General features: G+C 42.1%; 1 protein-coding gene across 4 annotated transcripts in view; it reads right to left on the bottom strand.

Annotated features, from left to right (window-relative positions):
• LOC122565518 (CREB-regulated transcription coactivator 1-like) overlaps positions 1–25,219 on the bottom strand; it is a 158,355-nt gene that overhangs the window by 34,226 nt on the left and 98,910 nt on the right. For all 4 annotated transcript variants that reach the window (XM_043721564.2, XM_043721565.2, XM_087975865.1 and 1 more), the window contains 2 exons: positions 13,923–14,003; positions 8,235–8,412 (listed from right to left, as the gene is read on the bottom strand). In XM_043721564.2, coding sequence (XP_043577499.1) covers positions 8,235–8,412; positions 13,923–14,003 — 259 coding nt within the window. The remainder of the gene's footprint in view (positions 1–8,234; positions 8,413–13,922; positions 14,004–25,219) is intronic.

The following is a 25,219-nucleotide window of genomic DNA, read 5'->3' as shown; positions in this document are numbered from 1 at the left end:
GGAATAGGTCTAGTCAAGGATAGTAGTGGGAAGTTGCGTGTGGAGGCTGAAGAGATTGGGGAGACACTGAATGAATACTTTTCGTCAGTATTCACTCAGGAACAGGACATTGTTGCCGATGTGAATATTGAGTCACAATTAATTAGAATGGACGGCTTTGAGGTATGTAGGGAAGAGGTGTTAGAAATTCTGGAAAGGGTGAAAATAGATAAGTCCCCTGGGCCTGACGGCATTTATCCTAGGATTCTCTGGGAAGCAAGGGAGGAGATTGCAGAGCCATTGGCCTTGATTTTTATGTCCTCGTTGTCTACAGGAATAGTACCAGTAGACTGGAAGATAGCAAATGTGGTTCCCTTGTTCAAGAAGGGGAGTAGGGATAACCCTAGTAACTATAGGCCGGTGAGTTTCACTTCTGTTGTGGGCAAAATCTTAGAGAGAATTGTAAGGGATAGGATTTATGAACATCTGGATAGGAATAATGTGATCAAGGATAGTCAGCATGGTTTTGTGAAGGGCAGGTCGTGCCTCACAAACCTTATTGAATTCTTTGAGAAGGTGACTAAGGAGGTAGACGAGGGTAAAGCAGTAGATGTGATGTATATGGATTTTAGTAAGGCGTTTGATAAGGTTCCCCATGGTAGGCTACTGCATTGAGGGTGAGTTGGAGGTTTGGATTAGGAATTGGCTGGCTGGAAGAAGACAGAGGGTAGTAGTTGATGGTAAAGGTTCATCTTGGAGTGCAGTTACTAGCGGTGTTCCGCAAGGATCTGTTTTGGGACCATTGCTGTTTGTCATTTTTATAAATGACCTGGAGGAGGGGCTAGAAGGTTGAGTGAGCAAGTTTGCGGATGATACGAAAGTTGGTGGAGTTGTTGACAGTGAGGAAGGATGTGTCAGGTTACAGCGGGATATAGATAAGTTGCAGAACTGGGCAGAAAGGTGGCAAATGGAGTTCAATGTAGGTAAGTATGAGGTGATTCACTTTGGTAAGAGTAACAAAAAGACGAGGTACTGGGCTAATGGTCAGATACTTGGTAGTGTGGATGAGCAGAGGGATCTTGGTGTCCATGTACACAGATCTCTGAAAGTTGCCACCCAGGTAAATAGTGCGGTGAAGAAGGCATATGGCGTACTGGTTTTTATTGGTAGAGGAATTGAGTTCCGGAGCCCTGAGGTCATGTTGCAGTTGTATAAGACTCTGGTGCGGCCGCATTTGGAGTAATGTGTGCAGTTTTGGTCGCCATACTATAGGAAGGATGTGGAGGCACTGGAACGGATGCAGAGGAAGTTTACCAGGATGTTGCCTGGTATGGTAGGAAGGTCGTATGAGGAAAGGCTGAGGCACTTGGGGCTGTTTTGAAACTTTATTGCTGGAACAGCACAGCAGGTCAGGCAGCATCCAGGGAACAGGAGATTCGACGTTTCGGGCACAGGCCTGAAGAAGGGCCTGTGCCCGAAACGTCGAATCTCCTGTTCCCTGGATGCTGCCTGACCTGCTGTGCTGTTCCAGCAATAAAGTTTCAACTTTGATCTCCAGCATCTGCAGACCTCACTTTCTCCACTTGGGGCTGTTTTCATTGGAGAAAAGAAGGTTTAGGGGTGACTTGATAGAAGTGTACAAGATGATTTGGGGTTTAGATAGGGTTGACCATGAGAACCTTTTTCCATGTGTGGAGTCAGCTATTACGAGGGGACATAGCTTTAAATTAAGGGGTGGTAGGTATAGGACAGATGTTAGGGGTAGATTCTTTACTCAGCGAGTCGTGAGTTCATGGAATGCCCTGCCAGTAGCAGTGGTGGACTCTCCCTCTTTTTGGGCATTTAAACGGGCATTGGATAGGCATATGGAGGATAGTGGGCTAGTGTAGGTTAGGTGGGCTTGGATCGGCGCAACATCAAGGGCCAAAGAGCCTGTTCTGTGCTGTATTTTTCTATGTTCTATGTTCTACAACTAACGATCCGTATCCATGAACACCAACTAGCCACGAAACGACATGACCAGCTATCCTTACACGCCACACACGCATATGACAAGCAACATAAGTTTGACTGGGACAACACTACTATTATAGAACAAGCCAAACAGAGAACAGCCAGGGAATTCCTAGAGGCATGGCACTCATCCACTGATTCAATCAATAAGCACATCGACCTGGACCCAATATACCGACCACTGCAACGGACAGCTGGAACTGACAACCGGAAGCGGCAGAGACAAACCACTATAAATGCCGGAGAAAACATCACAGAAGCGCTTAACAGGAGGCTCCCAAGCACTGAGGATGTCACCTAGACAGGGGACGAAACATCTGCAACACAAATTCCCAGCTCGGTGAACAGAACCACAACAACGAACACCCAAGCTACAAATCTTCACACAAACTTTGAATATCATAAGCTTCTTTTGATTAATCTTACCCTCTGTGCATTAGAACATTAGGGTGGTTCACAAATTATAACGTCTTTGACTTATTTGGTAAAACCAACAGTTTATGACTCGTGAGTTGTTTGTTTAAAGCTTTGGAATTGGGGGGCCTGTGGTGGTGCGATGTGGAGCATGCAAGAGACAGTACACTACCTCCCCTTTCAGTGGTCTTAAGGCTTCTCACTGTACTGTTCACACCCACTGACTGCTCAGCTACTCAGGAACCACATTGAGAATCATGAGACTGATGCCTTGTGGTATCCATAACAAATTACAATTCCATAAACCAATCAATCAGCAACCCGCTGTCAACCAAATCTCAATTTGTGTACACATTCCGATACTGTGCTGACTCTTCTTGGGTTTTCCCCCATTACTTGCAAAGCAATTGTATAAATACAATCCAAAATGGGTTTTGCTTTTTAAAAGTACTATGATGCTTCTCTCAGTCCTTTGTTGCAAAAGTCCATTTCCTGTTCACTTCACAATAAAAAAAATAAAAAATATAAAAAATATAGTGCTTACACAGTAGCCTCTCCATCTCGTAAAAAACCTCAATATTCTAATATAAATTCACCTTCTGGCAGCAATTGTCATTAAGGTAAATCACACTTTAGTAAAAATCAGTCCCTCTCTGAAGTACTTCTTTTATTCTTGGGCTACTTTTGCATTACAGTGCCAAATCTAAACAAGTTATGATTACTGCCACAGATATCCTGAGATACCTTTTCTAGTTTCTATATATTAACTTGATCCACAAGTAGCTTTTCACTTGTTGTATTTATTCTTTAACTGTTGCACTAATTTTATCTCAGTTAATGTTTGAATAATTGAACTCTCCTATAATTAGTTTCCTACTGTTTAGAAGTCCCAGCAATTTGCCCATATATTCGCTCATCCATCCCCCTATCTGTTAACAGTCTGTAGTATTCTCCCACCAGTGTGACTGCTCCTTTTCCCACCCTCAGTTCAACCAACATGACCTCATCGATGACTGAGTGTATTTTTCCTGTCTCAGCTGTTTATCTACTTGAAACTGTTTGCACTTGTAGAAGAATTGAGGAGGAGGGGGCTCAGGTTTAATGTGGTTTTAAAAGGTAATAAATGCAATGTCAAAGAAAAGTTTTTCATGTAACCAGTGGGTCGGGTCCAGGAAAGACGTACCAGCAAATAGATAGGGCGTGTCAGAAAGGCAAGGTCACGGTGATCATGGGGGACGTCAATATGCAGGTGGACTGGGGGAATAATGCTGCCAGTGGATCTAAAGAAAGGGAATTCATGGAATGCTTACAGGATGGCTTTTTGGAACAGCTTGTGAAGGGGCCCACAAGGGAGCAGGTTATTCAGAGTCAGACTTTATAAAAGATCTTAAAGTAAGGGAACACTTAGGAGGTAGCGATCATAATATGATAAGAGTTCAGTCTGCAGTTTGAATGAGAGAAGGCAAAATCGGATGTATTGGTGTTACAGTTAAATAAAGGTAATTACAGGGGCGTGAGAGAGGAACTGATGAAAATTGACTGGAAGCAGAGCGTAGTGAGGAAGACAGTAGAGCAACAATGGCAGGAATTTCTGGGTGTAATTGAGGATACAGTATAGAACTTCATCCCAAAGTAAAGAAAGATTATCCAGGGAGGAGTTAGACAGCCATGGCTGACAAAGGAAGTCAGGAAATGTATCAAAGAAAAAGATACAGCCTATTAAAGTGGCCAAGAGCACTGAGAAATCAGAAGATTGGGAAGACTACAAAAACAAACAGAAGATAACAAAGAGAGAAATAAGGAAGGATCAAATATGAATGCAAGTTAGCCAGTAATATTAGAAATGATAGCAAAAGTTTCTTTCAATACATAGGAAACAAATGAGAGGCAAAAGTAGAAATTGGGCTGCTCCAAATGGATGCTGGAAGGCTAGTGATGGGAGATAAGGAAATAGCTATAGAACTTAAACAAGTACTTTGTCTCAGTCTTCACAGTGGAAGACATGAGTAATCTCCCAACAATTAAGGAGAGTCAAGGGGCAGAGTTGAGTATGGTAGTCATTACAAAAGAGAAAGTGCTAGAAAAGCTAAAAGGTCAAAGAAATTGATGAATATCCTGGCCCACCTCTGAGGGAGGTGGCTGAGGAAATAACAGAGGCACTGACTGTGATCTTTCAAAAATCACTTGAGTCAGGGCAAGTCAGAGATGATTAGAAAATCAAAGTTGTAACCCTCTTGTTCAAGATAGGATCAAGACAAAAGATGGAAAATTATAGGTCAATTAGCCTAACCTCCGTTGTAGTTACGATTCTAGAATCCATCGTTAAGGATGAGATTTCTAAATTAGAACAAGTTAGCATGGATTTAGTAAGGGGAGGTCGTGTCTAAAAAACCTGTTAGAATTCTTTGAAGAGGTAACAAGTAGGTTAGACCCAAGGAAACCCAGTGGATGTTACTAGACTTCCAAAAGGCCTTTGATAAGGCGCCTCACGGGAGGCTGCTGAGTAAGGCGAGGGCCCATGGTGTTTGAGGTGACCTACTGGCATGGATTAAGGATTGGCTGTCTGACAGAAGGCACAGAGTTGGGATAAAAGATTATTTTTCAGAATGGCAGGGGTCCCGCAGGGTTCAGGGTTGGAGCCGCAGCTGTTCACTTTATATATTAATGATCTGGATGAAGGGACTGGGGGCATTTTGGCGAAGTTTGCCGATGATACGAAGTTAGGCAGACAGGCAGGTAGTATTGAGGTGGTGGGGAGGCTGCAGAAAGATTTAGACAGTTTAGGAGAGAGGTCCAGGAAATGGCTGATGACATTCAACCTGAGCAAGTGCGAGATCTTGCACTTTGGAAAAAAGAATACAGGCAAGGACTATTTTTTTAAACTGTGAGAAAATTCATAAAGCTAAAGTACAAAGGGATCTGGGAGTGCTAGTCTAGGATTCTGTAAAGGTTAATTGGCAGGTTGAGTCCATGATTAAGAAAGCAAATGCAATGTTGTAATTTATCTCAAGAAGGTTGAAATATAAAAGCAGTGATGTGCTTTTGAGACTTTATAAAGCTCTAGTTAGGCCCCATTTAGAATTTTAGGTCCCACACCTCAGAAGGACATACTGGCACTGGAGCGTGTCCAGCGGAGATTCACACGCATGATCCCTGGAATGGTAGGCCTTATGTATGATGAAGAGCTGAAGATACTGGGACTGTATTCTTCAGAGTTTAGAAGGTTGAGGGGAGAGCTAATAGAAATTTATAAGATAATGCATGGCTTAGAAAGGGTGGACACGGGGAAATTGTTTCCATTAGACAGGGAGACTAGGACCTGTGGGCATAGCCTTAAAATTAGAAGGGGTCAATTTAGAACGGAAATGAGGAGACATTTCTTCAGCCAGACAGTGGTGGGCCTGTGGAATTCATTGTCACAGAGCGCAGTAGAGGCCAAGATGTTGGATGTCTTCAAGACAGAGATTGATAAATTCTTGATCTTGCAAGGAATTAAGGGCTATGGGGAGCATGCGATTTAGTGGAATTGAAACGCCCATCAGCCATGATTAAATAAGAACAAAGAAAATTTATAGCCCAGGAACAGGCCCTTCGGCCCTCCAAGCCTGAGCTGATCCAAATCCACTGTCTGAACCTGTCACCCAATTCCTAAGCATCTTATACTCAATACCTATCCGATGAAGACAAGTATGCCATATGCCTTCTTGACCACTCTATCCACCTGTGCAGCCACGTTCAGTCCACAATGGACCTGAACTCCCAGATCTCTGTGCTTATCAACGTTTCCCAAAGCTCTTCCGTTTACTGTACAATTCGCTCTGGAATTAGACTTCCCAAAATGCATCACTTCACATTTACCTGAACTCCATCTGCCACTTCCCCGCCCAACTCTCCAGTCTATCTATATTCTCCTGTATTCTTTGACAGTCCCCTATGCTTTCTGCTACTCCACCAATCTTCGTGTCATAAATGGCAGAGAGGACCCGATGCGCTGAATGGCCTTGCTTCCACTCCTCTGTCTTATGGTCTTACTGGTCTAGAATGCACCGCCTTGTAAGTTTGATAAAGGCAAGTTAAATTGAGAAATCCAAGAGAGCATTGGATTGTTTAAACAGAAATAACTTAAGAGTTATATGGAAAGAGTGGGAGAATGGTCCTACCATGATTGCTCAAGCAGACAGATGGTCACCTCATCAATTGTCATTAACTGGCATTATGAACTCTCCACACCTTTCTCAAAAAAAAAAGACCCCATTTGAAAACCCTATAAACCAGTTATATTTAGCTGCTGTGCCTGCCCTTCTTTAAGGTGTGTCTCAGTAACAGTCAGGATGTCATACTTTCCAGCTGCGCCCTCAGTTCATCAAGGTACAGTTACTCCCTGTAACAAAGTGCACACATTAATTAATTAATGGGCAGGGTAGCGCAGTGGCTCAGTGGTTAGAACACCTGCCTCACAGCAACAGGGACCCAGGTTCAATTCCATCCTCAGGCGACTGTGTGGAATCTGCACATTCTCATGTGTTTAGGTTTCCTCTTGCTGCTCCGGTTTCCCCTCAGCATCCAAAGATGTGCAGGTTAGGTGGACTGTCCATTTAAATTGCCTATATTGGCCAGGGATTTGCAGACTCGGTGAATTAGCCATGGAAAATGCAGGGTTACAGGGATGGGGGGAAAATTTGGTCTGAGTGGGATGCTCTTCGGAGTACACTTAGAGCGAATGGCCTGCTTCTACACTGTAGGGATTCTATGACTCAATTAACTACTCAGTCTCCGAAAGTGATCCAGAGAAGCTCAACCGAAGTGAGAAGAACAATTCAACTTCTAAATGGGTGCTTAACAGCTTTCTATATTGTACCTTGATGTTACAATTTCCAATCTTAACTTTTACCATTACTTTTGCCTTTGGCAACTATTGGTTATGATTCTACTTTGCCTTTTAATATCCCCTCCAGACACTGCCTACCCGTTATCACTGTCCTCTGCCTTATACCATCATTCCTTTTGTCATTTAATTATTTCTGCTTTCCACCAATTATACGTCTTCTCTTTTATTCTCCTGCACCACCCTTTTCTAGTTTTTGTACTTATTTAAAAGCTTATCTCCTCAAACTCTTTTCGGTTTTAACGAGGTGTCAAAATAAAACATTAACTTGCTTCTTTGTTCCACAGAGGTTGCCAGATGTGCTTAGTATTTCCAGTATTTTCTGCCTTGATTCACTTGTTCTTTTACATAATCATTCCTTGGAAGTTTTGATTCATTAATTAATATTGTGAATATATGAATCCCAGCTTTTTTAAATTCCCTCATCTCCACTAAAAAAAATCCTGTATTCAGAAAGTGGACCGCCAACCCTGCCCTTCTCAATGTTCCTTTAAATGTTTTGCTCCATTAAAGGCAGATTATAATGCAATCAAAAACGGGTGCCGTATCATGTACTGGTGCAACAATATTTTACACCAGTGAGTAGGTGTTATACTGAAGAGCAGAAATCAGGAATGACAGTAACAGGTTGGCAGAGGTCGACATAGTGAGATGGCATGATTGGAACATGGGAATCCTGCTCTCTCTCTATTGCTTCAGTAGTGTGTCTTAACTCCAAACAAGCCCAGATGGCTTCAATGTCCCATTCCATTTTTCTGCTGTTATTCTCAGAATGTGACCAGCAGAACAGCAAATCACAGATAATAATTTGGCCCATTGTGCCTGTGTCATATTTGCAAAGTTCTTGCACCAACTGTGATTCTTGTTCCATGATTGCCTAATGAGCAGGTGAAATAAAAAATATGAGTAAAGCTTTGCTCCAGTGGAATTGAGCACTACTCACCAGTCAGAATGATGTTGGGGATATTTCCGTGATTGGTATAACTGAGCTGTGAGTCCTGCAGACTTCCATGGCTCCCCGTCAGCCCCATCATTGCTGCTTGTGAGTAGTTCAAAGTTGAGATTTGGCTGTACAAGCTATTGGTGCTGCTCGGGCTCTCAATCATATTGAATTGTTCAAGCTAAAATAAAGAATGTAACAGTTAATATCTTGCCCAGGATCTATCCTCTGGGGGCAGCAGTCCCAATTTCCTGGGTGAGGGCACCCCCTATCCCTAAAACACGTGAGAGTGAGAGAAAATGCAAACTATACATGATAATACTCCTTGTCCACCTTAAGCCCAGGTAACTAACTTCAGATCAATCCAGAATCAGTAAGAGTCTAACAGCAAAACACACCCATACATCATACCCTCCAGTTCGGTTGTAATTAATGACAACATTAAAATGAAAGATATAAATATCAAATACAAAACAAAACTGAAGGATTAAATACTGATGAAGAGAAAGACGTTGCTGAAGTTTTTAATCTTACACTCTTCAAGATAGATGAAAATGTCAAATTACAAACAATCACAACAATTTACTTATATAAGAGAAAAAGAAACATAGACTGATTGGCATGTTGACTATGATTACTGAAACACTGCCAATGGAGAAAACAGTGGGGAATAACAGGCTCTCTAAGATCTCAGATAATTAAAAAAAGGCACAGGACTTAACACATTCCTTCTATTTGCACAGAATGTGTTCTAGCATACAAGCATGTGTAGGTTCAAGGATAAATGAGCCACACTGAGTAACTGTTAATTTGTTGTGAAGGAAACCATTAGTGCACTCGGTTCTTCATTACATGCTTCCCAATCGCAGAATCACATGTGGTGTAGATGTTTTGAGTTTTGCAAGCATATGCTTACAGTCTGTGCTGTGCCTTCTGAATATGCTGTTTGATTTGATCAGAGCATTTTTTGTACTAAAGGCAGCACCATGTCAGTGGAAAATACTAGTCATGTCACACTAATAGCTGCACGACAACCAATTTGACATAATCAGTGAAGCTCGCAATGTAAAACAAATAGAAAATGCTGGAGATGTTCAGATCTATGAACGTTTGCAAACAGCAGAGTTAATGTGGTATACATATGGAATAAGCTGCCAGCAGAAGTGGTTCAGGCAAGTACATTAACAATACTTAAAAGGCATTTGGACAAATTAATGGATAGGAAAGGATTAGAAGGATACGGGAAATGAGGTTTGCGTGGATGGACATTTTGGTCAGCATGGACCCGTTTGGGTCAAAGGACCTGCCTCCGTGCTGTATGACTCTTTGTTTTGAGTCCAATGTGACGGCTCTGAAGGAGGGTCATGTCAGACTAGAAATGTTAACTTTCTCTCTACAACGCTGCCAGACCTGCTGAGTTTCTCCAGAATTGTTTTTTTCTTATTTCCAGCATTTACAGGTTTTTGCTTTAATTTAAACTCTCATATGTCCATTCTCTCCACCACTGATACTCAGTAGTGGTAGTGTGTACTATCTACAAGACGCACCACAGAAATTCACCAAAATCTTGAGATAGCTCCTTCTAAACCCACGATCACTTCCCAACTAGATGGAAAAGGGCAGCAGATGCATGTGGTGGGCACTAAATACTCTCCTGCCCGCAAATGGACATTCCACGACTTAATAAAAAGTTCAGAGTGGAGCTTATTTATACTTGCTATTTCACATGCCAGACATCACATTCTTCAAATAAATGGAATACACTCAAACCTAGAATTATCTTTAATTACTATAAGTTATTGCTCCCACTGCTTTCTTCAATCTGCACCCGATTCTTCTTTAATATAAATTGCTGTGATTCTGGACGTAGATTTGCTCACTGAGCTGGAAGGTTTGCTTTCAGATGTTTTGTCACCATTCTAGGAAACATCGTCAATGAACCTCTGGTGAAGCACTAGTGTTAGTGACCCACTTTCTATTTATGTGTTTAGGTTTCCTTAGGTTTGTGATGTCATTTCCTGTTCTTTTCCTCAGAATGCAGTAAATGGGGTCCAAGCTATTGTGTTTGTTGATAGCGTTCTGGTTGGAATGCCATGCTTCTAAGAATTCTCATGCATGTCTCTGTTTGGCTTGTCCTAGGATGGGTGTATTGTCCCAAAGTGGTGTCCTTCCTCATCTGCATGTAAGGATACTAGTGAGTGGGTAGCTAGTTGATGTTCATGTATCCTGGTGGCTAGTTTTCTGCCTGTTTGTCCAATGTAGTGTTTGTTATAGATCTTGCAAGGTATTTTGTAAATGACATTAATTTTGCTTGGTGTCTGTATGGGGTCTTTCAAGTTCATTAGCTGCTGTTTTAGTGTACAAAGTTAAAAAATCACACAACACCAGGTTTTAGTGTGTTGGTGGATTTGTGGGCTACCATGATGCCAAGAGGTCTGAGTAGTGTGGCAGGAAAAAGTGAGGACTGCAGATGCTGGAGATCAGAGATGAAAAATGTGTTGCTGGAAAAGCGCAGCAGGTCAGGCAGCATCCAAGTAGTGTGGCAGTCATTTCCGAGATGTCTTTGATGTAGGGGAATGCCGCTAGGGTTTCTGGACACATTTTGTCTGCTTGTTTGGGTTTGTTGCTGAGAAATCGGCAGACTATGTTCATTGGGTGCCCATTCTTTTTGAATACGTTGTATAGGCGTTTTTCCTCTGTCCTCTGTTCTGCAGTGTGTGTTAACTCGTTGAAATAATGTTCTAATGCAGCTTTGTTTGTGGGTGTTAGGATGATTGCTTCTGTAATTCATTATTTGGTACATGTATTGTTTTCCTGTAGACACTGTTTTGAAGTTCCCCATTGGCTGTTTGCTCTACTATGACATCTAGGAATGGCAGTTTGTTGTTGTTTTCCTCCTTTTTAGTGAATTTTATGCCAGTAAGGGTATTATTGATGATCTTGAAGGTTTCCTCTAATTTGTTTTGCTTAGTGAAAACAAAGGTGTCATGCGCGTAAAAACGCAAAGTGGTTGGCAGAGTTGTTTGTTAGAGCTTCTGCATTACTGCCTCTACTAAGAACCCTGATATTGGAGATGCCATGGGTGTTTTGTTGGTTTGTCTGCAGGTTTTGTTATTGAAAGTGAAGTGGGTGGTAAGGCATAGATCCACTAGCTTGACGATGTTGTCTTTGCTGATGAAGTTGGTGGTGTTTGGTGTATGTGTCTTTCGCACTAGTATCCTTACATACATATGAGGGAGGATACCATTTCGACTGGGACAACACATCCATCCTCGGACAAGACAAACAGAGACATGCACGAGAATTCCTAGAAGTATGGCATTCCAACCAGAACTCCATTAACAAACACACTGACTTGGACCCCATTTACCACCCTCTGAGAAAAACACCAAATGACATCCCCAATGCAAGGAATCCTAAAAACAAATAGAAAGCGGGTCACTAACACCAGCGCTTCACCAGAGGCTCACTGAAGACGTTACCTAGTATGGTGATTAAACGTATGAAATCGAACCTTCGAGCTCAGCAAGCAAACCTACATCCAGAATCTCAACCTGAGCTGCAAATCTTAAAATTGTTAATTGTTTTGAAATTTGGCATTCTTGCAATTATCCTGATGAGTGGAAGAGGAAGAGCTTTGCCAACATGCTTCTCCTTTCAGTGATATTCAAATTAAAGGATAAAACTAGAAAACAGAAGTATCAAGCAATGAATTAATTTAATTTCATTTGTGTTATGTGGGGGTTGCTAGCTGAACCAGCATTTATTGTCCATTCCTACCTGCCCTTGAGAAAATGGTGGTGAGCTGCCTTCTTAAACTGCTACAGACCATCTGCTGTGGGTTGACCCACAATGCTGATAGACAGGGAGTTCCAGGATTTCGACCCAGCAACACTGAAGGAATGGCAATATATTTTCAAGTCTGGATGGCGAGTGGCTTGAAAGGGAACTTGCAGTGGGTGGTGTTTCCACATATCTGCTGCCCCTCATCCTTCTAGATGGACGAGGCTAAAGTACATTGTCAGCATTATTCTGATAAAACCTGAAGTTATCTTGGGGCAGTGACTGGAAAGAAATTCTGGGATTTTCATATTAATTAAGAGGAATCTGCACCGCCGTTCGAGACTTAATAGCCATCTAGGTTTGTTCAATACATTTGCATAAGTTGTATGATCAGATGATCTTTTACTTATAAATTCCATGTTCGATGTATTATCTCTCACTAGCTGCCTGAGGAAGGAGCGGGGGCACTGAAAGCTTTCAAATAAATCTTTTTGGACTATAATGCAGAGTTGTGAGATTTTTGACTTTGTCCACCCCAGTCCAACATCAGCAACTCTACATCCATTAACCATGAACATCTTCCTCTGTGCCAGGTACTACCCTAACCAGTGGAGAGTTTGCCCTTGATACCCACTGATTCCAGTTTTGTTCGGGCTCCTTGACATAAAGGGCTGTCACTCTCAGTTCATCTGTGGAGTTCAGCTGCTTTGTCCATGTTTGAAACAAGGCTGTAAAGAGGACACCAGCTGAGTATTCCTGGTGGAAAACAAACTGAGCGTCATTGAGCAGATGCTGTTTGCTAGCACTGTTGATGACACCGTGCACTGCTTTATTGATCAAGAGTACACTGTTGGGGGCAGTAATTGGCTGGGTTGAATTTGTCCTGTTTTTTGACATATGTGGACAATTTCCCACTGTCAGGTGGTTGTCAACGTTGTTACTGTACTGGAAGAGCTGGCTTGGGGCTTGACAAGTTCTGGAGCACAAGTCTTCTGTATTATTGCCGAAATATTGTCAGGGCCCATAGCCTTTGCAGCCTCCAACTATTTCTTGATATCACATGGATTGAATAGAATTGGCTGAAGACTCATATCTGTGAAGCTGGGACCATTCCAGGAGACAGAAGTGAATCAGCCACTCAGCACTTCTGGAAGATTACTGCGAATGCTTCAGCCTCATATTTTGCACTAATGTGCTAGGCTCTTCCTTCATTGAGAATGGGGTTATTTGTGGAGCCACCTCCTCCAGTGAGTTGTTTAATTGTTCACTACCATTCACAACTGGATGTGGCAGAACTGCAGAGTTTAGAAATGATCCTTTGGTTGTGGGATGGCTTAACTCCGTCTATCACTTGCTGCTTCGGCTGTTTCAAATGCAAGTAGCCCTTTTTGGGAGCTTCACCAGGTTGACGCCTCATGTTCAGATATGTCTGGTGCTACTCTTGACATGCCCTCAGGAGATTGTTGCCAGGTGATACACCTGATTTCATTTATTTTAGACTTTGTAGCAATTAATACAACTGAATGTCTTGTTAGGCCATTTCAGAGGACAAATTAGAATCAACAACATTGCTGTGGTCTGGAGTCACATGTAGGCCAGATCAAGCGAGGATGGCAGATTTCCTTCCCTGAAGGACATTAGTGAACTACATGGATTTTTCCAACAGTCGACAATGCTTTCATGATCAGTGGATTCTTAATTCCAGATATTTTCTTACTTAATTCAAATTTTACCATCTGCTGTGGCAGAATTCAAACCTGGGTCCCCAGAACATTAGCTGAGTTTCTAGATTATTAGTCTAGTGATAATACCAGTAGGTGATCACCTCCCCAATTTCTAAAACTTTGCAACTGACAAGTCCTTCACCTAACCTGCCCATGGTGACAAGGAACTGGAGTAGGTCCTTACCTGATGAGACAGGGAGTTGGCCTGTCTGTTTGTAAGCTGCTGATCATAATAATCTCCAAAGACACTGCCAAGTATGGATGTCTGTCAAAAAGAGGGCAGAAAGTTTATCGCTTACAGATAGGACATTTAGTGTACATTAGTTTTCCTGCAACTGGCACACGCCATGTACATACACACTTTAGTTTCTTCTGAGAATGCTTAATTTAATTGTCTAAAATGTAATCTGTGGGCAAGAAGCACTATAAAGGAGACTCAGAACTCTTCTGCACAACAACTAGTGTTGTGTGCTTGGCAGACCAAACCAATCTAACCTACAGCCAGTTTCAGGTCTCATCCACAATGTAGAGAACAGCTCTTCGAGGTGTTCTGTAGATATTCATTTCTGCCCCATTCCCTGTACATTGAAAATGCTGGATTGAATAGAAACAGGAAAACAAATGTGATGGGAACTAGACCTTCATGTGAGGGCAAATGCCAACATGGATTAGACAAGGAAAGACCTAATTCCATATTTTAACTTGTATGTATTTCTACAATGCTGCATCAGAAGCTCCTATTCACTTTCACTTCTCCCTGCCTACGTCTGTCCTCCCCTCCTCCCTGTCCAGCAAAAAGAATCACAGCAGAGTAATCCAGTCAGCAGAAGTTTCACAGTTTATTGAATTAACATTAAAAGTTTAGAAACAAAAAAAAACTGCAGATGCTGCAATCCAAAGTAGAAAAACAGAAGGCTGGAAGAACACAGCAAGCCAGGCAGCATCAGGAGGTGGAGAAGTCAATGTGTCAGGTATTAACCCTTCTTACTGTGTACTTCCAACATTAAAAGTTTATTGCTTAGTGCTGATCCAATTTCTCACTCAACCCAAAACATTAACTCTGATTTCTCTCTACAGGTGCGGCCATACCTGCTGAGCTTTTCCAGCAATTTTTATATACTGCTTCCAGGTCATTGGTTGCCGTAACATATTGAGAAAGTAATTAGCAAATGTTTTAATTTAAGAATATGACAGCATCCATAGCTCTTTCGATTTTTGTGTAAGAGCAAGCTTCTGATTCTTTAAAAGAATTGTGGAATCAACAAACATATTTTAAGAATGCACGAAAATAACTTATAAAAGAGTTTTCATTAATTGCAAAGGGATTAGTTGTAATTTAATAATAAGAAATTCACCAATGTCAGCATGGTTTCATGAAGAGCAAGGTGTGCTTGACAAAGTTGGAGTTCTCTGAGGATGTAACTTGCAAGATGGATAAGGGAGAAATGGTGAATGTGTATATCTAGACTTCCAGGAGGCATTTGACAAGGTGCTGCATAAAAGACTGATCCAGAAAGTTAGATCCCACAGATTAATGGTAGAGTATTGGCTTGGACAGAGGATGGTTGACTGACAGAAAGTGGAGGGTCCAGATAAATGGGCTCTTCTATGGATGGCAAACTGTAACTAGTGGAGTGCTGCAGGGTTCAGTTCTCGGATCTCAACTATAACACTATATAAATGATCTGCAAGCAGTGACAGAGGGTAACACAGCAAATTTCATGGATGATATTAAAATAAAAGGGAAAGCAGGATGCAATAAGGAGATAAAGAATTTGCAGATGGATATTGATAGGCTGGGAGAATTGGCCAGAATCTGGCAGATGGAGTTTCATGTAGTTAAGTGTGAGGTTATCCCTTTGGCTGGAAATTTAAAAGGGCACATTATTATTTAAATGGGGAACAGATTTAAAGTGCATCAGAGGGACCTGGGTGTCTTTGTACATGAATCACAGAAAGTGGGCAAGCAGGTGCAACACACAAGGCAGGCAAATGAAATCCTGGCATTTATTAGAAAAGGACTGGATTATAAAAGTGAAGAAGTGTTGTTACAATTATATAAGGCACCAGTGAGACAAAACTAGGAGTAGTGTGTCCGGTTTTGGTCTCCTTACTTTAGGAAGGATGTAGTGGCACTGGAAACAGTTCAGGAAGTTCAGCAGGTATGAAAGGGTTGTCATACGAGGAGCGGATAAATAGCTTGGGCTGGTACTCGCTGGAGTTCAGAAGAATGGGGGTATCTGCCTAAGCTAAATAAAATGGCAGAGAGGACAAGACGTCATAGATATAGAGAGAGGGGAGGTAGCTTCAAAACTGAGAAGAGGAGAAAATACTTCACTCAGAGGGTTGTGAATCTGAGGAACACTCTGTCCCAAGTGCAGTGGAGGCAGAATCAACCAAAAGAGTCAAGGAAGAAATAGATATGCTGCTGATGAAAAGTAGGATAAAGGGCTGAAGGGAGCAGTCAGGAGAATGGAGTTCAGACCAGGGTAAAATCATGATCATGTTAAATGGCAGAGCAGGCTCAAAGAACTGAATTGCCACTCCCACACCTAATTTCTATGTTCCTAAATAATAAAAATAATGCGAGCAGTACCAACAGGAAGGAAATTGGGGAAGAAGCCACATTGCTGCTAAACACAAAGGAAAGCTGGAGGCTAGAGTGTGAAGGCCAACAGAGAATAGAGGCAGACACAAAGAGAAAGTAGAGAAACAGGAAGGGGGCATTCCTATGAGAATTCCTATGAGGAGAGGAAACAAATCATTTGCAGGAAAAAGCCAGTTTTTCAGTTAATGGAATTCTTTGAAGCAGTTGTGTATGGTGTAGAAGAGGAGTTCACACATAGTGTCCTATGATTTTGAGAAAGCATTTTAATAAGATGGCACAAAGATGATAACGGAAAATAAAATAAACTCATAATTGAAGTGTTCCAATGGACTGGAGGGTAGCTAATGTAACTCCACTCTTTAAAAAAGGAGAGATAGAGAAAATGGGGAATTACTGAATGGTTAGCCTGAAATTGGTGTGGGGAAAATGTTGGAGTCAATTCTTAAGGATGTAATAATTGAGTATTTGGAAAGCGGTGACAGAATTTCACTAAAGGGAATTTGTGCTTGACAAATTTTCTGGAATTTTTTGAGGATGTGACTAGTAGAGTGGACAAGGGTGAATCAGAAGATGTTATATATCTGGACTTTCAAAAGGCTTTTGACAAGGTTCCACATAGTAAATGAGTAAAGAAAATTAAAGCTCATGGTATCAGAGGTAATGTAATGACATGGATAGAAAACTGGTTGGAAGATAGGAAGCAGAGAGTTGAAATAGACAGGTCCTTCTCAGGGTGGCAGGCATTGTCAAATAGGGTGCCCCAAGATTCAGTGCTGGGATCTCAGCTGTTCACGATATGCATTAACGATTTGGAGTAAGGAACTGAATGCAATATTTCCAAATTTGCAGCCTGGGTGGCAGCGTGTGCCGTGGGGAGGCTGCAGGATGACTTGGACAGACCGGCTGAGTAGGCAAATGCAATATGATGTGGATAAATGGGAGGTTATCGATTTTGGTTGCAAAAACAGGAAGGTGGATTATTGCCTGAATGGTGGCAGTTTAGGAAAAGGTGAGGTGCAATGGCACCTGGGTGCCATGGTGAAACTGGCTCTGAAGTTCAAAGTTTGGGAGAAGATTTGTAGCTCGGGTGCTCGTTGTTGTGGTTCTGTTCGCCGAGCTGGGAATTTGTGTTGCAGACGTTTCGTCCCCTGTCTAGGTGACATCCTCAGTGCTTGGGAGCCTCCTGTGAAGCGCTTCTGTGATGTTTCCTCCGGCATTTATAGTGATTTGTATCTGCTGCTTCTGGTTGTCAGTTCCAGCTGTCCGCTGCAGTGGCCGGTATACGGGGTGGTATGAGGAAACATCACAGAAGCTCTTCACAGGAGGCTCCCAAGCACTGAGGATGTCACCTAGACAAGGGACGAAATGTCTGCAACACAAATTCCCAGCTCGGCGAACACAACCACAACACAGGCTCTGAAGGTTGGCAGGCAGTGAGGAAAGCTAATGGCATGCTAGCTTTCATAGTGAGAGGATGAGAGTATCAGAGTAAGAATGCCTTGCTTCAGCTATACAGAGCCTTGGTGAGGCCACACTGAGTACTGTGTGCAGTTTTGATCTCCTAGTCTGAATAAGGACACTCTTGCCATTGAGGGAATCCAGTGAAGATTCTGGGATGACAGGACTGTCACACGAGGAAAGACTGGAACGACGGAACTCGTATTCGCTGGAATCTAGAAGAATGAGGGGGGAAATCACACAGAAACATAAAATCCAGATGGGACTGGACAGGAGAATGTTCCTGATGTTGGGTAAGTCAAGAACTAGGATACACAATCTAAGAATAAAGGGATATTCAGTATTGAGGTAAGGAAGAATGTCTTCGCTCAGAGTTGTGAACCTGTGGAAATCTCTCCCACAGGAAGCTGTTGGGGCCAGTTCCTCAGATATATTCAAGAGGGAGCTGGACGTGGTCTCGCAGCTCAAGGGATCAACGGGTAGAGAGAGAATGTGGGAATGGGATATTGAGATTGCATGATCAACCATGAGTATACTGAATGGTGGGGGAGGCTAAAATGGCCTACTCCAGCACCATTTTCTATGCTTTTATGTTAACATGGAGGAACAACATTCGCATGGAAACTGGAAAATTGTGCCAGCTGAGTTGGGAGAAGTTGTATTTTTTCCCATTCACAGTACATGAGCAACCCTGGCCAGACTAGCATTTATTCCCCATCCCTATTTGCTCAGAGGGGAGTCAAGGATCAACCACATTGTGTTGGGTCTGGAGTTACAGACAGGACAGACCAAGTAATGACAGCAGCTTTCTGTCCTAAAGGCATTAGAGAACTTATGGGTTTTGTTTGGACAATCGACAACAATTTCATGGTCATCATTAAATTCTTAATAATTTTTACTGAATTCAAATTTCATCATCTGCCATGGAAGGATTCAAACTCTGGTGCCCAGAACATTAGCCTGGGGCTCTGAATTAAGCTATAATGCCAAGAGGCATCATGCTCCTTGTGAGTATACATAAATGGGTCTTATTAATTTCCTGAATGTAACAAATGGAGTTCCACAAGATCTAGGTTGAGGCTTCAACTTTTTACAATTCTCAATGACTTAGAGTCATAGAGATGTACAGCACGGAAACAGACCCTTCAGTGCAACTCGTCTATACTGACCCAGGTTTTCCCAACCTAATCTGGTCCCATTTGCCAGTACTTAGCCCATATTCCTCCAAACCCTTCCTATTTATATATCCATCCAGATGCCTTTTAAATGTTGTAATTGTACCACTCTCCACCATTTCCTCTGGCAGCTCATTCCATACATGCACAACCCTCACTTATATCAGGGAAGCAAATCTGCAGATGGCAATATAGGCAGATAAATATATTGCGGAAGAGACAAAAGGGCATTGCGGACATATAACCTCATTATAAAGCAATTTCATGGAAGAATGATTATATCATGGTAGAATCGCACATTACTGTGAGAAATCTGGGTCTGGAACTAGAGTTCAAATGAATGCAATTCCAAGACCATGAAGTTAGAGTTGGCAACAGTGGAATAGGAAAATAGGTTATAAAGTTAATATAGTAGAGAAGCAATGGCAGATATGTGAGGTGATAATTTATGACTTTAACCAACTAATATCATATTAAAAAAGAAAGACTGAGAAAGGTATACCATTTATAGCTAAGGATGTTAAATTGTATTAAAGAATAGGTTTGTGAAGATTATTGGTAGACCAGAAGATTGAGAATGTTCAAAAAAAGTATGAATGACAAAAGGAATAATAAAAAAATGGAGAAATTGGAAGTTGAGAGAAATCCAACAAGGAAATATCAGATCAGGCAGCAAATGCTGATCCATCCAATAGAAGACAAGACTGGGGAATTAATAAGGTAAAACCAGGAAATGTCAAGAGACGAAGGCAGTGTTTTCTCTAATTTTGTTCTTGTCTGCGTAGACCTCTGTGTGGGACAGTGACTTCTGGAACTGGAAGTCAGTGCTGTGATCCATGCTGATAGCTATGTGCAGAACATTGAAGTGTTTGTGACTTGAGGAAACTTCAGACAAAGGTACTTAAAATGTTCATGATCATTAGAAAGTAGTATGAGGAAATCTAACAGGACGTGAGGCTGACATGTCCTCTGAATGTTAAGGCCTGCATCTTAAGGCCTTAAAGGAAATGATTAGTAAGAGTAAGCTGAACTTGCCATAATACTACTTAGTAAGACAACTAGTGATGGTCTAACCTGAGGGTCACCATGCCTCAGGTGAGGTCAAGATTGGGAATGTAGGGCCTTCATGGAAATGGTAACAAAGACAGTGGACATGATTGCATTATTCTAAAATTCTTTAGGTTCTGGATAAGTCCCAGTGGATTAATAAAAAAACTGTAAAGGTAACAGCTCTAATCATAAGAACATAAGAAGCAGGAGCAGGAGTAGGTCATCTGGCCGGTCCAACCTGCTCCACCATTCAATAAGATCACGGCTGATCTTTTCATGGACTCAGCTCCACTGACACGGGCGCTCACCATAACCCTTAACTCCTTTAGTGTTCAAAACTCTATCCATACAGTCATAGAGATATATAACACAGAAACAGACCCTTCAGACCAACATGTCCATGCCAACCAGATATTCTAAATTAATCTAGTTCCATTTGCCAGCATTTGGTCCATATCTCTCTGAAGAAGGGCTAATGCCCGAAACGTCGATTCTCCTGTTCCCTAGATGCTGCCTGACCTGCTGCGCTTTTCCAGCAACACATTTCCATGCCTATTCATATACCCATCCAAATGCCTTTTCAATATTCTAGTCTCCACTGCTTCCCCTGGCAACTCTTTCCATACAGCCACCATCTCTGCATGAAAAAGTTGCCCCTCAGGTCCATTTTGAATCTTTCCCTTCTCAACTTAAACCTATACCCTCTAGTTTTGAATTCCACAGGCTCACCAGAGTAGAGTTAGGCCATTACGCCCATTGAGTTTGCTCTGCCATTCGCTTGCAGCTGATATATTTCTCAACCTCTTCTCTTGCCTTCTCTCCATAACTTTTGATCCCCTTACTAATCAAGAACCTACTTCTGACTTAAATACACTCAATGACTTAACCTCCAAAGCAATTAGTTCCACAGATTTACCATCCTCCAGCTGAAGACCCACAAGGATCAGAGCAGGGGCTTCAATTATTTACAAGTTATATCGATGACTTGGATAAAGGACTTGACTGTATTGCAGCTCAATTTACTGATGATACAAAATTGGTAGGAAGGAAGTTAGGAAGAGGATACAAAGAGTTTGAAAAGCCATGAAGATGGACTAAGCATGTGGGCAGAAATTTTACAGAGTGAGTGCAATGGAAGAAAATATTTTGTTGTTGTAGTTCTGTTCGCCGAGCTGGAAGTTTTTGTTACAAACGTTTCGTCCCCTGGCTAGGCGACATCATCAGTGCTTGGGAGCCTCCTGCGAAGCGCTTCTTTGATGTTTCCTCCGGTGTTTATAGTGGTCTGTCCCTGCCGCTTCCGGTTGTCAGTTTCAGCTGTCCGCTGTAGTGGTTGGTATATTGGGTCCAGGTCGATGTGTTTGTTGATGGAGTTTGTGGATGAATGCCATGCCTCTAGGAATTCCCTGGCCGTTCTCTGTCTGGTTTGCCCTATGATAGTACTGTTGTCCCAGTCGAATTCATGTTGCTTGTTGTCTGCGTGTGTGGCTACTAAGGATTGCTGGTCGTGTCACCTAGCCAGGGGACGAAACGTTTGCAACAAAAACTTCCAGCTCGGCGAACAGAACCACAACAACGAGCACCCGAGCTACAAATCTTCGCACAAACTTTGAATATGTTGTTTTCCACTTTGACAGAACAGATTATTATTCATATAGAGAGGGGTGCAGAATGCTGCAGTGTAGAGGGATTTGATTATACTTGTGCACGAATTGCAAGTCGTCAGCACGCATGGACAGCATTTAATCCAGAAGGTAAAAGGAATGGGGCCTTTACATTAATAAGAGTTGAGTTTGTGAAGTAATAAAATCTCGCTTCATCTGTACAGGGCATTAATGAGATTACACTGAGTATTTTGCGTGGTTTGTTCTCCTTACTGAAAGGGGGATATACTTACACTGGAAGCAATTCAGAGAGGATAGAACTTAAGACTATTCAAAAACTGCCATACCATTCAACAGGACCACAGCTAATCTGGTTGTGGTCTCAACTCCATTTGCCCATCTCATCCCATAACTCTGGACTATCAAAACTCTGCCTTAGATAAATTCAAAGACCCAGCCTCTTCTGTCTTGTGGAGAAGAGAATTCCACATGCTAACAACTCTCAACCCCACAAGTTACAAGGAGGATGCAGTGACACTAAAGAGGTGCAGAGGAGTCACCCAGGATGTTGTTTGGGCTAGTAGGTCCAAACAATAAGGATTGATTCGATCGGCTAGGGTTGATTTCCTTGGAACAGCAAAGGTTGAAAGGGGAAAAATCAGAGGGGTGTAAGATTATGAAAGGCATAGATTGGGTAGCAAGGCACTTTTTCCATCAGTAGAGGAGTTCATAATTAGGGGCATAGATTTAAGGTAAAAAATAACATGCTAAGAGGACAGTTGAGAAAAAATATTCACATGCAGTGGGAGTCAGGCACTCACTGTATGAAAAGATGATTGAGTCAGATACTTTTGGAACATTTTAGTAGTATTTAGAGACTCAGTTGCATTGTCATAGTCTCCTCTAGGCAAAAAGCTGGAAAACAGGATAGGTGTAGCATGACTGGCATTGACATGATGGGCCAAATAGCCTCCTACACAGTTCGTTCTGCTATAATGCACATTTCGTTAGCATGAATTGGCTATAATACGATTGACAAATTGAGGGTGCTGTTTGGATAATGCAAATGTTCTACTGAATGGGTATAGCGATTTTCTATGGGTGATACTCTACAATGCGACGTTCTATAATGCGAGGTTGCAGAGGAACACAACTGTTGCATTTTTAGCAGAACAACCTGCATTGTAACCATCTAGGAGTCTAGAAGAAAAATAATTCTCTATATCTCCACTTTAAAAGATTCACTTTTTTTCTTATGCCACATCTCTAGTTCTATTCTCTCTCAGGGGAAATATCCTCCTGTTATCCTTCCTATCCAGTCTCCTTAGAATCCAATGTTTAAATAACATCAGCTCTTATTCTTCTAAAATCCAATAGACACAGACACAACGTGCTCAACCTTTCTTCATACGATAAAGTTCATCCCTAATATGAACAAAGTGAACTGTTCTGACACAAATATATATTTTTCAAACGCAGAGACCAAACTATATACAGCATTCCTGATGCATTCTCACCAATGTCCAATACAGCAGCAGTAAAACTGTCCAACTTTTGTATTCCACTTCCCTTACAATAAATGCCAACACTCCATTTGCTTTTTAATTGTTAGCTGTACCTATATAATAATACTGAGACACCAGAACACAGATTTCTCTGTGCCAATGAGTTCTACGATCATTCTTTAGTTAACTGCCTGAAACTACAGTAGAAGAGGACAATCTTCACGTTTTGAGCCAGATCGGCTAAGTGTTTAATTTTACAACTTACAAAACTTCTTAAAAACTTCTCGGGTGGCATGGTGGCTCAGTGGCTAGCACTACACCCTCACAGCACCAGGGACCTGGGTTCGATTCCAAACTGTCGATATGGAGTTTGAACATTCTCTCTGTGTCTGCAGAGGGTTTCCTCTGGGTTCTCCAGTTTCTCCCACAGTTCAACAATGTGCAGATTAGGTGGATTGACCATGCCAAATTGCCATTAGAATCAGGCGATCTGAAGGCTAGATGGATTAGCTAAGGAAAATGCAGGATTATGGCGATAGGAAGGGAAGATGTGCTCATTGGAGGGTTTGTGTGGACTCAATCGGCCCAATGGCCTGCTTCCACACTGGAGGGATTCTACGAAATGTAGTACGGTGAGGTTTTGTTTTGGTCATGTTTAGATTGGGATCTGTCTCGACTGACTTTTAATATTAAGGTTTAGCATTGTTATCCCAGAGCAGTGTTTTTGAGCAGTAAGAATGTGCTAACTCTGCAATTTTGAGCAAAGTGTGTTTTATTTGCTTTTTGGCAATTTCTGGATCAGCAGCTTGTTAAAGGGGCAGAAATGACTTTTAGTAGGGTGATGTGCTTCTCCTGTCAGATACGGGTAAACAGGGAGAATTTGAATGCTCCTGAAGACTATGTCAGTGTTTGGTTGCGGTTTGTATTGGACTACATGAATCAGTTGGAGTGCCAGTTACAGGTAACAAGGAATTGACAAGAGCAAGGGTGGGGGAACGTCACCAGCAGGAGGTTGCTGTGCATAGTGGCTCCAACGACACAGGTAGGAAAAGGGTGAGGTTCTGAAGAGAGAATATTGGAAACTAGGCAGGAGGTTAAAAAGTAGGTCTTCAAGGTGAGTAATATCTGAACTGGTGCCATATGTTCGGGAGAATAGGAACAGTAGGATAGATCAGATGAATGAGTGACTGAGCTGCTGTGCAGGGGACAAGAAATCACATTTTTGGATCACTGGGATCTCTTCAGGAGTAGAAATGACCTGTAATACAGGGATGGGTGCCCACCTGAATTGGAAGGGGACCAATATCTTTGCGGGGAAATTTGCTAACGCTACTTGGGAGGCTTAAAATTAGTAACGGGGGGGGGGACCAAAGCAATAGTGAGAAAAGAGAAAAGGCTGAGGCTGGTACAGTAGATAAAAGGCACAAATCACATAGTCAAGGCAGAAAAGAGCAAGGATGAGAACGAGGTAAGACTGATAAAGAGGTAAGGCAGATGAACTTAGGGCATAATGAGGAATATGGGACTGGGATATCATAACAACTAGAGACATGGCTCAGGGATGGACAAGATTGGCAGTTTATTGTACTGGGTTAAAGATGCTATTGGAACGATGGAAATGGTGGCAAGAGAGCAGGGAGGGTGGCATTTTTGGTTCAGGATAACATTTTAACTGTACTTGTGCGCGGGGGGGGGGGGGGGGGGGGGGTAGAGAATTCCTGAGAGATCTTCCAGTAAGGTTATACTGGTGGAACTGAGAAATAAGAAAGGGATGATCACGTTGTTGGGATTGCATTATAGGCCTCTCAACAGTCAATGAGAAATTGAGAAACAAAATGCAGGGATATCTCGGTTACCTGCAAGAATAATAGAATTGCAATAGTACGGGATTTTAACTTTTCAAACATAGACTGGGACTGTCAGAATGTTAAGGGCTTGGATGGGGAGGAATTTATTAAGCGTATACAAGAAAACTTTCTTATTCAATGTGAGATTGTAGGAGCAATACTTGACCTTCTGTTGGGAAATAAGGCAGGGGAAGCGTCTGAGGTGTCAGCAGGTGAGCACTTGGGGCCAGTTATCAT

This window comes from Chiloscyllium plagiosum, unplaced genomic scaffold (genome assembly GCF_037043375.1).
Source record: "Chiloscyllium plagiosum isolate Xiang-an unplaced genomic scaffold, Cpla_swu_hap1 HiC_scaffold_28, whole genome shotgun sequence".
Taxonomy (NCBI): Eukaryota; Metazoa; Chordata; class Chondrichthyes; order Orectolobiformes; family Hemiscylliidae; genus Chiloscyllium; species Chiloscyllium plagiosum.
Note: the sequence above shows the minus strand (reverse complement) of the source record. Positions and strands in the feature narration are given on the sequence as shown.